Genomic DNA, 12,909 nt, shown 5'->3' on the forward strand with positions numbered 1-12,909 from the left:
ATATCGTTATATATTTTTAATAAAAAACATATATTATATATATTTTAAGAAAGATTATATTTAAGTCAAGTGAAGTTAATTAATTATAATTCTACGTTGACTATCCCTTAATTTATGCATACATTATAGCATTTGTATTCAATTGAGAACTAATCAGTGTTTTTTAATTGTCATCTCTTAATGCTTGATGAAATACAAACCATGTATTCTGACCAATACATAGAACAACATGCCTAAATTTTTTGGCTGATAATCAATATGAAGAATGGAAAAATTCGTCTGTACTCTCATTGAAGAAAGGAAGAACACGAAAGAATACTAAACCACCTGGTTGCGAAATTGTTTCTTCAAGTACCTCCGGAGTAAGGGCTTACGGTCTAACTTACTGAAAATGAGAATTGCAAGACTAATACAAATATGATGCATGAAGAAACGATGAGTGGTAAGTCTGATGTTTTCATATCATGGATGAAGTATATTCATCTGGATTCTTTGAACGAAGTTTGCTAATCCATGTGTAATCTTCCATTTTAGTATATCACATATTTGCAGATTATATTCCTATGAAATATATTGTTCAATTACTGCATCAACCTTTAGATATCAAGTTATATCTGCGATTCATATATATCAAGACGATTTAGAAACACTGGTAATCTTGGTTCTAGCAAGTAAATATGAAGGTTCAAATGTGTGAAGGTTGAATCAAAATTTTCACCCGGCTCAATCATATACACATCTAAATACATTTAATTCCCAAATCTATTTGGTGACAATTTATATCAACACACCGGCATCGAAAGTTTATGTTAATCCAAGATTGAGTATGGTATATAGCATGAGACATAGATATTTATTTAATTTGCTCATCATTCACACGGAATCATATAATTGTATATTTGATTTCAAAACAATATGAGAATAATCAATAAATGTTTTATGCCGTTCTAGGCTTGATCGTGATAAATATGTATCACTGCTAGCTCTCTGATTATAACATCTCCAAGATAGCTGAATAATCGTACTACAATATTTAGATTTTTATGAAACAATAATGTAATAAAGTATTTGAGATTATTCTCAAATTCTTTATAGACTATGAGCTTTTCATCCTGATTATGTTGATTTCAAATGGCATTTTATTTTTATTTAATTTAATTTTTCATTTGGGACAGTTTGATGGTTTGATTTTATGTTCTTAATCATAAAAATTATTTCACAACGCCAAAAAAAAACTACAATATCAAGACACCCGTGCGCGGAGCGCGTGCAAGAAAAGCTAGTTATATATTTATTTTTAAAAAAAAACTTGAAAAAAAGTTTGACGTTTAAACTTTTATTCAAAAAAAGAAAAAAAATAAAAAAACATTTTTGAACTATACTTTATAAGAGGCTCAAAATGCGTGCAAACAGTGAACGTAAACATCCTGATGGGACGGAGGGAGTATCATTCCTCAACTCTATTCAGAAATCTTCACTAACGAATAATGCATGAGGGTGAGCTGTGTTTATTAACATATCATTTTGCATGAAGCATAATATTTTATATTTTACAAAATAGGTGAAATGGAGTCAGATTTTAAATTATATGATCTCGGAAAAAACACGTTTAGGAGTACTTGTTTTATAATTTTTATTATCTTTAGTTTAAGATAAGGGAGGAAACTATATATCATATTTTCAACTAGTTTAAGATAAGAGAGGAAACTATATATCATATTTTCAAAGTGCGTGTGCGGGTATTTATAATTAATAATTAGATTAATAATTGGATTAGCGGGTTAAAGTAAGAATTTGAGAAAACATCAGTCAAATTAATGATACTCTATCGTGATGGTGTAGAGATCCTATCTTCATTATTAAAATTTACTCTTTCCATGCCCTGGAAATCATCTTCCAACTATATAACTAAAAAGTGTTTGATATTTTTTTGGAGTAAATCACATTTTGCACCTATAACTTTGGGGTGTTTTGCGATTTGGTCTCATTGTTTAAAATTTTGCAGGTTGCACTCATAAGTTTTTAATTTATAACATGTTGCACCCACTTAACATTTTCCATCCAAACTACCGTTAAGTGTAACAGAAGGCAGGGGCAGTTTGGGAAAACAAAGATGCAACGGAGGGCCTTACATTAGTTTAGCATGCTAACCGACTTAATCTAAACTAGAGTCCCACAGGCCACAGCCAATCAAAACCTGCCATAATATATGCAACATATCTAAAATGTTCAATAATCCCAGAGACACCTAACCCCCATGAAGTAATGACCACTGGCTTTCCAATTTACAATCACATGCTTGAACAAGTGGTAAGTAGAATTTAAATACCGTGACACAAAGAGCAGCTGAGAAAAACAACAAAGGAGGCATAGAAAGAGATGTATTACCTTTTAAACCAAAAATAAAATAAATAGTAAAACATATTTTATAAAATAACAAATAAATATTATAAATCACAGCCAAGATTATAAGAATTTTATAAAATATATTTTAATATTTATTTTATTTTGAATATAGAGATATGTAAGAATTATATGTAGTTTTTTTGTTAAAATAGATCTTGAACATTTAATAAATATGAAGATACCGAACCACGCATTATAAAACTATACAAGAAACAATTGCGACCTTTTTATAAACTCACATTTAGGTAATGTATAAAAAAATAGGTGCTCCAACACTATCGTAGTAATTACCAAAATCACTAATACATCCTCAAATTTTCTAGCCATGAGCTTTTTTTGGTAACCTATAACAATTACCTATTTAATATTTATGAATTAAAAATTCAACTCCCTCCTTTTTTCTTTATCCCCCCCCCTTTTTCCTTCAATTCAAAATTATTATTAAAATAATAACTAATTTATAAACCGCGCTTCACGGTGGTATCATAATATTTTCTAAATAAATTTGTAAATAAATAAATATCTTATTATACTATCTAATAAATATTATTCAAACTAATAATATATGTTCACATTTAAATAAAGAAACTAATGGATACTTTAAATATTTGTTAAAAATTATGAAAAACTGATTCAACATGCTAAATGGATACTTTCAAATAAAACATGTTAAATGGATACTTTCTAATAAAACATGTTAAATAGATATTTTTATTATATTAAAAAAAACATTCTCATCAAATTATATTTATTCTTACATATCCCTATATTTAAAATCTATTAAATACATATATTTAACCAAAATATATAAAACCAAACAAATTTATTAAATGTTTAAAGTCTATTTTATCATATAATGGTTTTTGAAAATTTGAAATATTAACCAATAAAATATAAAAACAAATAAAATTTAGCTAACGATCCTATAATTTACACTCACATGATATTCGAGAATTATTGAAATTTATTGGTGTAAGAATTGACAACGAGCGCACACAAATGTGGAGATACAGGGTTTATCTATAAAAAAGGAGACAAAAAAACCCTAGTGAGCTAAACATCTTAAAGCAGCGTTATCTGAGTCGCGCCTGGTTTTACTAATCTTTAATTAAATCTCATTTTTTGAATAATACACATATCCCTCACTTATGCATGTTCTTTCCCAAACTACCCCTCCTTTCTGTTAGACTTAACAGTAATTTGGATGGAAAATGTTAAGTGGGTGCAAAACGTTACAGATTAAAAACTTATGAGTGCAACGTGTAAAATTTTAAACAATGAGATCAAATCGCAAAACACCCCAAAGTTACAGGTGCAAAGTGTGATTTACTCTATTTTTTTGTCAAATCGTATATGATTGTTTCACCCATATTGATAATAAAATCTGGTATATATGCACATAAACCATATATTTCTATGATGGGAAAAAAGTTTGAAAACATAATTTGGTATATCTTAACAGTAATCGACCTTAACAACATCATCAGGCCTTATTTAAAATTCAATAGTGTGGCAAATCGAAGAATCTCTGGCCACATCTACAGCATTAGGTTCTCGATGATTCTTAATTAATAGTATCTCCTATATGGTAAAAAAGGGGACATTTCAGAAGAAAGGTTGATCCTTAGTGTCAATTTGTCAACTTACAAAATCGATAGATGATAAGCGACCATGAACACCTACATGATTCTCATAATCTCATCTCTACTTGAGAATAAACTAAGAAATTTACAAGAACTAATTATGCATGAGCAAGAACAATAACATTCGTTCTGCATGCTGCATTGACAAAGTATACATGACTTATGATATTATATATCTTAAAAAAGGAATATATCTTAAAAAGGATTAATGCTGTGATTCTCGAAAAACAGTTGCATGATAATTTGTTTTTATCTTTGTAAGATAATGGAGGAAATTATATATCATATTTTTCATATTATTTATATTTTAATATAAATATTGGAGTAGCAATTTGTTTTGATTTTCCATTATACTAAAAAAGAACAGAATATCAATCAACATTCCTAGTTTAAGAAATACCATTAGGATTTATAGGTAGTTTAAGGTAACAATACATGAGTTTTTTTCATCTTTATTTCGAAAGAAAAAGACTTGTTTGTCTTAATTAATTTTCAAAAAATTTCTACAATGTGCACTATTAGGAAAAACACACAGGTTAAATTGGTAGTAGATAATTGACTTAGAAATATCGCTATTGATAATGTATTTCAATTTTAGGTTGGTGAGTGACCTCATTCTTGGAAATATTCCTCAGAAAGCTGATAATTCAATCGATCAGTCTGCCTAAGATTTTGCTCGGTTTTGGTATCGGCTTTGGTCAACACATACAAAACTGTTAATTTCTCAATTACATGGACAGAGCAAATAGCAATCACACGGACTATATAATTTCTCAACTTCTCCTCTTGTAGGGTACTTAGGGCTAATATATCGTACTTCAGACTCTATTCTGGAAATCTTCACTAACGAATTATGCATGAGCATGATGTATAACTGTGTTTTCTAACATTTCGCTTTGCATGAGTATACTGTATACATGACTTTAGATATTATATATCGTTATAAAATTGATGAAATGGAGTGTAATTCATATCATACGATCTCTTAAAAACACGCTTAGGAGTTGATTTTAGTTTTTTTAATCTTTATTTTAAGATAATGGAGGAAATTACTTATCATATTTTCAAATTTTTTTGAAGCGTTTTTGTCTTAAAAAGTATTGGCGATGTGTTACACAAAAACAACGAGGGTTATTTAAGAAGTAAACAAAATTTTATATCAAATATGAATGCATTGTTTAGGCGTATTATAATGATAATGTACATAATTCAACCAGTTAAGTCCCTCCTTAATGTATATAATTTAGATATTGTAAACTCGTTTATTCACTGTTGTTCAAAACCATGGCACAATTTCGTGTGTGCTAATTATTAACCAACCCAGTCGAATGTATGACAAATTTGTGACTAAAAGCACTTAAGACTTAAGAAATCACACTCTATCTTAATTTTGTGGCATCTTGATTCTTGAAATTTACTTATCTTTATCTTGTTTCTTTAGATGCCTCAAAAGTGTCAATAGAGAGCATCTTCCAATGTGGTATGGGTGCGCTTTAATAAATAATATAAGTTCAAGATGACCAATAATTCTACATTCAAAAAAAAAGTTTGAAATTATACACATGGCTAATATGATAAAATTACTCAGCCTTTCCATTTTTATGCACTCTGGAGTTTGGAGAAACATGTGCTTATCTTCAGTAATACCCAACTCCACTTCACAAAATTAAGTAAAAAAAATAATGGCCAATCCACTAAGTTTGAAAACGAGTTGTGATTGCTGTGATTGGAAACGAGTTGTTTGCAGTTCAAATTCGAGTGAGATAATAGCTCTGCACCTGGACAGCATCAGCGGGCCTTATTTGGACTTCAATGGTGTGGCAAATCCAAGAATGTTTGACCACATTTACAGCATCAGATCCTTGATGATCCTTAATATCTCCTTTAATGGTATAGGAGGGGACATTTCAGGAGAAAAGTTGGCTAATCTTACTAGATTAGTTCACCTTGACATGAGTAGAAACAAATTTAATGGCTCCATTCCTGCAGAACTATTCAACTTAAGGTTTCTGCAGGTTCTTGATTTAAGTGGAAATTCGTTAAAGGGTGATTTAAGTCGCGAAGTTGGAAAGCTTGCAGATTTGAGGACATTGAAGTTGGATAAGAATTTTCTTGATGGAAATATTCCAGTACGGATTGGGAATCTCACAAAGTTGCAGCAACTTTCTATCAACCAGAATAAATTTTCGGGACCAATTCCTGATTCAATTCTGAATTTGACGGGGTTAGAAAGCTTGGATTTGAGGGATAATAATTTACGGATGCAGATACCAAGTGAGATTGGAAGCTTGTTAAACATTTCCACTTTGGCATTGAGCAAAAACAGTTTCTCAGGTGTAATCCCATGATCTTTACGAAACATGAGCAAGTTTGATACACTTATGCTTGAAGATAATATGCTTTCTGGAGAAATACCCTCCTGGCTATCTGAGATAGAGAGTTTGAAGAATATATACATTCGAAGAAATAAGATGATTTGGAAAAACAATGTTAATATAAATCCAAAGTGTATGCTTCCTCAAATGTCTCTAAGATCTTGCAAAATTGAAGGAGACATTCCAGAATGAATTTCCACAATTAAGAATCTTGATATTCTCGACCTGAGTCACAATCAGCTCACAGGAAGCGATTTCCGCAATGGCTTGCTGAGATGGATGTTGGAAGTTTACTACTGTCAGATAACAACCTTACTGGTTCAATTCCTTCTTGTCTATTCAAATCTTTAAACTTATCATTATTGGCTCTCTGAAGAAACGATTTCGATGGGGAGTTGCCAGGAAATATAGGTCAAGCTAAGAAACTTAAGGTACTAATGCTTTCTGGAAACAAATTTGGGCTCATTCCAAAGTCTGTTTCCAGTTTTTAATTCTCTTGGCTTACTTTATTATGTAGATCTCTCATCCTGTGTCATTTTCCACACTAACAGGTATCCTTGCACTAGGGGAAAATAAGCTTTCTGGCAAGCTGCCTGAGGGCCTAACAAATCTGACAAATCATGAATATCTTGATTTCCATGACAACAACATTACTGGTAAATTTCCCAGAATATATTTCCCAATTATCTGAACTTCAAGTTCTGAGTCTATGTAACAACTCTCTAATTGGCTCACTAGACAATCTTGATTGAAGTATCCCTTCAGAGATGGGAAATCTAAAGGGAATGATATGAGGTGACATTGTGTTTTGGATGGGCATGGGTACTGACAATATAATGGTATATAATGAGAAATGTAGCAAATCTCCTCAAGGCATCAATTTGTCACCTACAAAATCAACAGATGATGAGCAACCATGAACACCATTCTCACAATCTCATATCTGTGTATTAATATATTAAACTTCAGAGTTCAGACTAAACTAGGAAATCTGCAATAACGATTTATGCATGAGCTTGATCACCAACATTTCGCTTTGCATGCACTTGCTGCTGTGGCAAAGCATACATGACTTCCGGTATTATATATGTCAACAAAAAGTAATGCTATGGTTTCTTAGAAAACACTTATCGGAATTGATTTAAGTTTTACTTATCAAGTTGATTTAAATTTTTATAACTTTTTTCGTAAGATAATGGAGGAACTTATATATCATACTTCTTATATTATTTATTATTGAACATAATTGTTTAAAAGCACATAATGCATTGACTTGTTCAAATAACAATTAAGGTGAAAATCAACTGGAGCGGATCTTATCAAATTTAGAGGATATATATATATATATATATATATATATATATATATATACATATATAAATACATATATATATATATACATACATATATATATACATACATATATATATATATATACATACATATATATATATACATGCATATATATATACATATATATATATACATATATATATATATATATATATATATATATAGTCAAGCTCTATGGAGTACAAAAGAAATTGGAGTATTGGAGTACTCCAATACTCCAATGTTTTTATGTACTCCATAGAACTTAACACTATATATATATATATATATGGTCCTACTCTGGTACAAACCATCTTAGCGTACAAACTACAAACTAAAATTAAAAAGTCTCTAAATCAAATCGAAATATAGCACATATGGTATGGAAATTGATCGTTGCGAGATGAACAAAAATACAGTGAAGTCGGATTTCAAAAAAAGTTCACCGATTAACGGGAAAATTCAAATTAAAAACGAAGGGGAATCTGCGAATCATGTGTGACAGGGTGTATATTAACTGGTGTGTGGTTGCCCCTGCGGGGCCATTGGATTAGATTCATCCAAGGGCTTATATTGAGTTTGTAGTTTGTACACTAACTTAGTTTGTATTTGAGCACTTCCCTATATATATATATATATAATCATAATTCCAAATATTGTATATTAGAATCTGATTATATTTTTAATGTAAAATTTTAAAAAAATCGCAAAAGTTTAAAAAATTGAATCATCTTTTAATTTCATCAAAAACTTAAGCTCATAGATATTTTTTTATTTTTTTTCATTTTTGGAAATTATCTTACCAACCTCTGCATCAAACTTAGAAGAGCAACTGCATACTCACTTATGCAAACACATTAATCTTGTCTCAAGTTTGTTGGCGATCGCCATGACTGCTGGCAATCTAGGAAATGAGTCAAGTAAAAAAAATAATGGTCATTGATCGCGACAAAAGATCATAAGTGTTGAGACGCAAAGAGCTCTAGCCTCACTGCACAAGGCTGAATCCTGAGGATTGATATGGGCACATATATGTATTGAAGAGAACATCAGTAGTGATAGCATTTGTTGGTGGATGTCTTGTTCTAACACCAAAGCACCACTCCGTTCACCATAGGCAAAGAGTAACGCCTAGTTTTAAGAGTTATACAACACTTTATAAGAGTCCTTAGACGTTATGAGTAACGCGTAGTTTTAAAAGTTATATAACATTTTATAAGAGTCCTCAAACATTAGGCCTTTTTATGATCGTAATGCTGTCAAGCACATAGAAATGTAGCAAATCTCCTTAAGGGTGTCAATTTGTCACCTACAAAATCTATAGATGACGAGCAATGCCATGAACACCATTCTCGCAGTCCCATATCTGTGTATTAATATATTATACTTCAGACAAGACTAGGAAATTTGCAGTAAGGATTTATGCATGAGCTTGATCAGTAACATTTCGCTTTGCATGCCTTTGCTGCTTTGGCAAAGCATACATGACTTACAATATTTTATTTCAGTAAAAAGTAATGATATGATTTCTCAAAAAAAAACATTTAATTTTTTATATTTTTTTTCCTTAAGATAATGGAGGAAATTATATATCATACTTTTTATATTATCTATATTTAAACATAATTATCCAAAAGTACATAATACACCTGCCGGATGGAAATCAATGCGATTGGATAGCTGGAGATCAATACGTGTGGATCTTATCAGATTAATTGAGGGTATATTATGAGATTTAGGAGATGTGGATTTTATGAAAATTCCAAAAGGTGTATATTGATGTTTGATTATATTTTTAATGTATAATTTTAAAATTTTTCGGGAAAGTTTACAAAATTGAATGATCTTTTAATTTCATCAAAAATTTAAGCTCACGGATAAAAATATGATTGTCATTTTGGAAATTATCTTACCTCTGCATTGCATATTAAGTTAAATTTTGTTCAATTAAGAACTTAAGCTATATAACCTTATGCAAACCGCAAACACATTAATCTTGTCTCAAGTTTGTTGGCGAATCGCCATGCCTGCTGACAATCTAGAAAATGAACCAAGTAAAAGAAATAATGGTCACTGATCGCAACAAATGATCATCAAAAGTGTTGACACACAAACAGGGACGGAACCAAAAATATTTTCCGGGGGGCGAAATTTTACTAAAAAAATTTTAAAGACAAAACACTACGAAATTATGAGTTTTGGGGGTCTAAATACTACAAATTATGAATTTTAATCATATAAATTGATTATATATAAGGGCTTGGAGAAATTCCATCTCGTTGATTCAATATATGAATCTGCAAACTATACCAAGGCTCTAGAAGACACTAGAGCTCAATTAGCTCCATCTCGTGTGACAGCTTTGCAGAGTTAATTAGGCTTCAGCTAAGAATAACAGAATCTTCCACATTGTATATATACACAGCATTAGTTCACAGTTATTTAGTTAGAGTTTATGATAGTAATACTGTCGAGCACAGAGAAATGTAGCAATGTGTGTATATATATTTTATTCATGTAGCTATTTGAATAGTTTGGTTGAGTACTCTTTCTTTGTGTTGTAACACCCGCGTACATATAATGATCTCTTATTTATTAATAGCGCAGAAATACAAGTAGTTATAGCATTATTGTTTGTCCTCCAACTGCTTTCATGAAAGGAAGTGACATCAATTTACTCTGCATAAGAAAGCAAAATTAAAATCCATGAGAGCATATCGACTACTGTATTATTGTGGCTAGCTTTTAAAGATCAGATCAGAGACACTTACGTTTTGCAATCGAATTCAGGATCAGCAGAGAACAGAGAAGGAAGTCCACATTTTTCTGATAGAGAATCAAATCTTGGAATACGAGCAGCAGGATTAGCAGTAGCACCACGATTATATCTGCTTTGTGAAGTTGCTTCCTGGACGCAAGAACACAATTGCCTCCTTTCTGCTCGTGTCTTGGCTGTTGCACGTAGTGCTCTATACGCATTGCAGCACTCACCAGATGGCTCTGGTTGATCACCTCTGGTATAAACATTGCAGACAGCTCCTGTTCTCTGTTCCTCGGGTGCACCACATGTTAGAGCTTCACCCGGCTCCACCAGCATACGAGCCACCACCACAACCAATACCACTGCTAAGTATGCAACCTTTGCCATTATTCTTACCATATATGTAAAGATGTTGAGGATGATGTTAGAGATAGACCATGCAAGTATTTATAGGATGGTTAAAAAAAGTGATTCTTGCTTAAAGTAAAAAAGTGGACTAGAATTGAGAATTAAATTAAGACTTATAAGTGATTAAACTGTTTGGAACAAAAGAATTCTCAACTCCTTATAAATGCTTATGTTTTTTTACACACGGGTGAAAAAAAGTAGATACCGACTTTTTATCACAGAAAGCTAGAAGTGCCTGTGACCAAACATGCACTTAATAAATTAGGTTTAACTAACAGTTAGGATGTCAAATTTGGCTGTATGATGTATCACATTACAAGTAAATTACTATTTCATGCATGTTTAACTGATTTAACATGCCTCTGGGTTCTGTAAAAAAAAAAAAAAAAACATGCCTCTGGGAGCTATACGTTAAATGAATTAGGCAAAGTAGAAGAAATTACGCAAGCAGATGAATCCCAGAAAACTGAAGGAATGAACATACCAGATGGAACCGCCAGCCTCATGTCATGTCACATCTTTTGAGAAGCAAATATGTAGTTTCTCACATGAAGCCTAACAAGTAACCATATATACAGTCAGACATAAGAATGGTGAGGCATGCATCCCCATTCACCACATCAGGTGTACTAACAAATTGTGTTCTCGTCGGCAAACACGTTGAAAATTGAAGTTTCTAAATTTATAACAATATCATTTAATGTTTATGAAAAAACACTTTATATATATAGGCTTAGGTTCCGTGGAGACCACATAACTTTGGAGACTTGGAGACCAGCATCCAGATCATTAATTCAGTTATAATCCAACGACTGTTATAAACTTAATTTATAATTTATAATTTATAATTAAAATAATATCTACATAACTACACCTTTCTTTCTGTATAGCTTAATCCTTCTGTATAGTAAACATATACCATTATCCATAACCGCTAATTGTTCTCCTGTTCCTCATATTTTGTTCCCCTGTTTCTCATATTGTCCATCTGCATGTTTGGTTCAATTGTTCTGCACGTCTTGTTTTGTTTTGCATATTTTTGACTTGTAGTTAGTGAAAGTTTTGCATATGGTGGTACATGAGAAGCAATTAGTTTGTCGTTGTAAAGCTGTTTATCTTTTTGTTGACATACAACAATGATCTAGGGGACAAAGCACGAATGCCCATTATCACTATTCTGCACTTGTTTTTTGATACTGAATTTATCCCGCAATCCCTTTGATTTGATTAAGGGGAGAAATTGAAGAACAATTAATTTCTTCAGATTGGAGTAGAAAGTGGGATATTGATATGTAGTAGTATAAGATTCAAAATACGGTCCTTGTTTAATGTTTATCACATACTGCAGGTAGTTATTTTACATTTTTAAAAATGAAAACACTTATCCATCTGTATTTCTAATCAACCGTCTATTTATGTTTTGATCCAATAGTGTTGGATGTGGTCTTCAAAGTCTCCAAAATATTTAGTCTTCAAAGATCTCAACTCATATATATGTATTTTTGCTCAAATATAAATGCTCATAAAAAAATAGTATGAAAAAATGGTACGAATATTTATATATATATACAAATAAATGTTAATAATAAAAAATATTTATAAACTTCTATATAATAAAATAAGATAAAATAATTAATAACATAATAATGTTTAAAATTAAATAAAGTCATTACAACACCATCAAACACATAAATAATATTTAAGGCGTGTATTCAACCGGCATTTTAATAAATTTTATATAGTAAAATATTTTAATGGATTCACTACGCCATATATGGCCTACAACAACATACAAAAAATGATGCCAAAACCCCAAAATATGTTGCCATAGCCCGAAAAAGGGCTATTGCAACATAATATTTAAGTTGCATTTTTTCATGTTGCCCTAGGCCTCTACTGCAACATTATAGTCACCTACTGCAACAAGGGTTTTTATGTTACAACAACCATGCTACTGCAACATCTAACTACCCTATTGCAACTA

At 31.1% G+C, this 12,909-nt stretch overlaps 1 protein-coding gene across 1 annotated transcript; it reads right to left on the minus strand.

Moving 5' to 3' along the window:
• Positions 1-10,310: 10,310 nt before the first annotated feature.
• On the minus strand, positions 10,311-10,919 carry LOC108202720 (non-specific lipid-transfer protein 1-like). The gene is made up of 2 exons (XM_017371242.2): positions 10,528-10,919; positions 10,311-10,435 (listed from the first exon to the last, which is right to left on the minus strand). Exons 1-2 carry the CDS (start codon positions 10,914-10,916, stop codon positions 10,426-10,428), a joined length of 399 nt encoding a protein of 132 aa, XP_017226731.1. The 5' UTR covers positions 10,917-10,919; the 3' UTR covers positions 10,311-10,425.
• Positions 10,920-12,909: the final 1,990 nt, after the last annotated feature.

Source organism: Daucus carota, chromosome 9 (assembly GCF_001625215.2).
Source record: "Daucus carota subsp. sativus chromosome 9, DH1 v3.0, whole genome shotgun sequence".
NCBI lineage: Eukaryota > Viridiplantae > Streptophyta > Magnoliopsida > Apiales > Apiaceae > Daucus > Daucus carota.

Coding starts and splice junctions, on each gene's coding strand:
- LOC108202720 (XM_017371242.2), bottom strand. CDS start 10,916: ATGGTAAGAATAATGGCAAAGGTTGCATACTTAGCAGTGGTATTGGTT.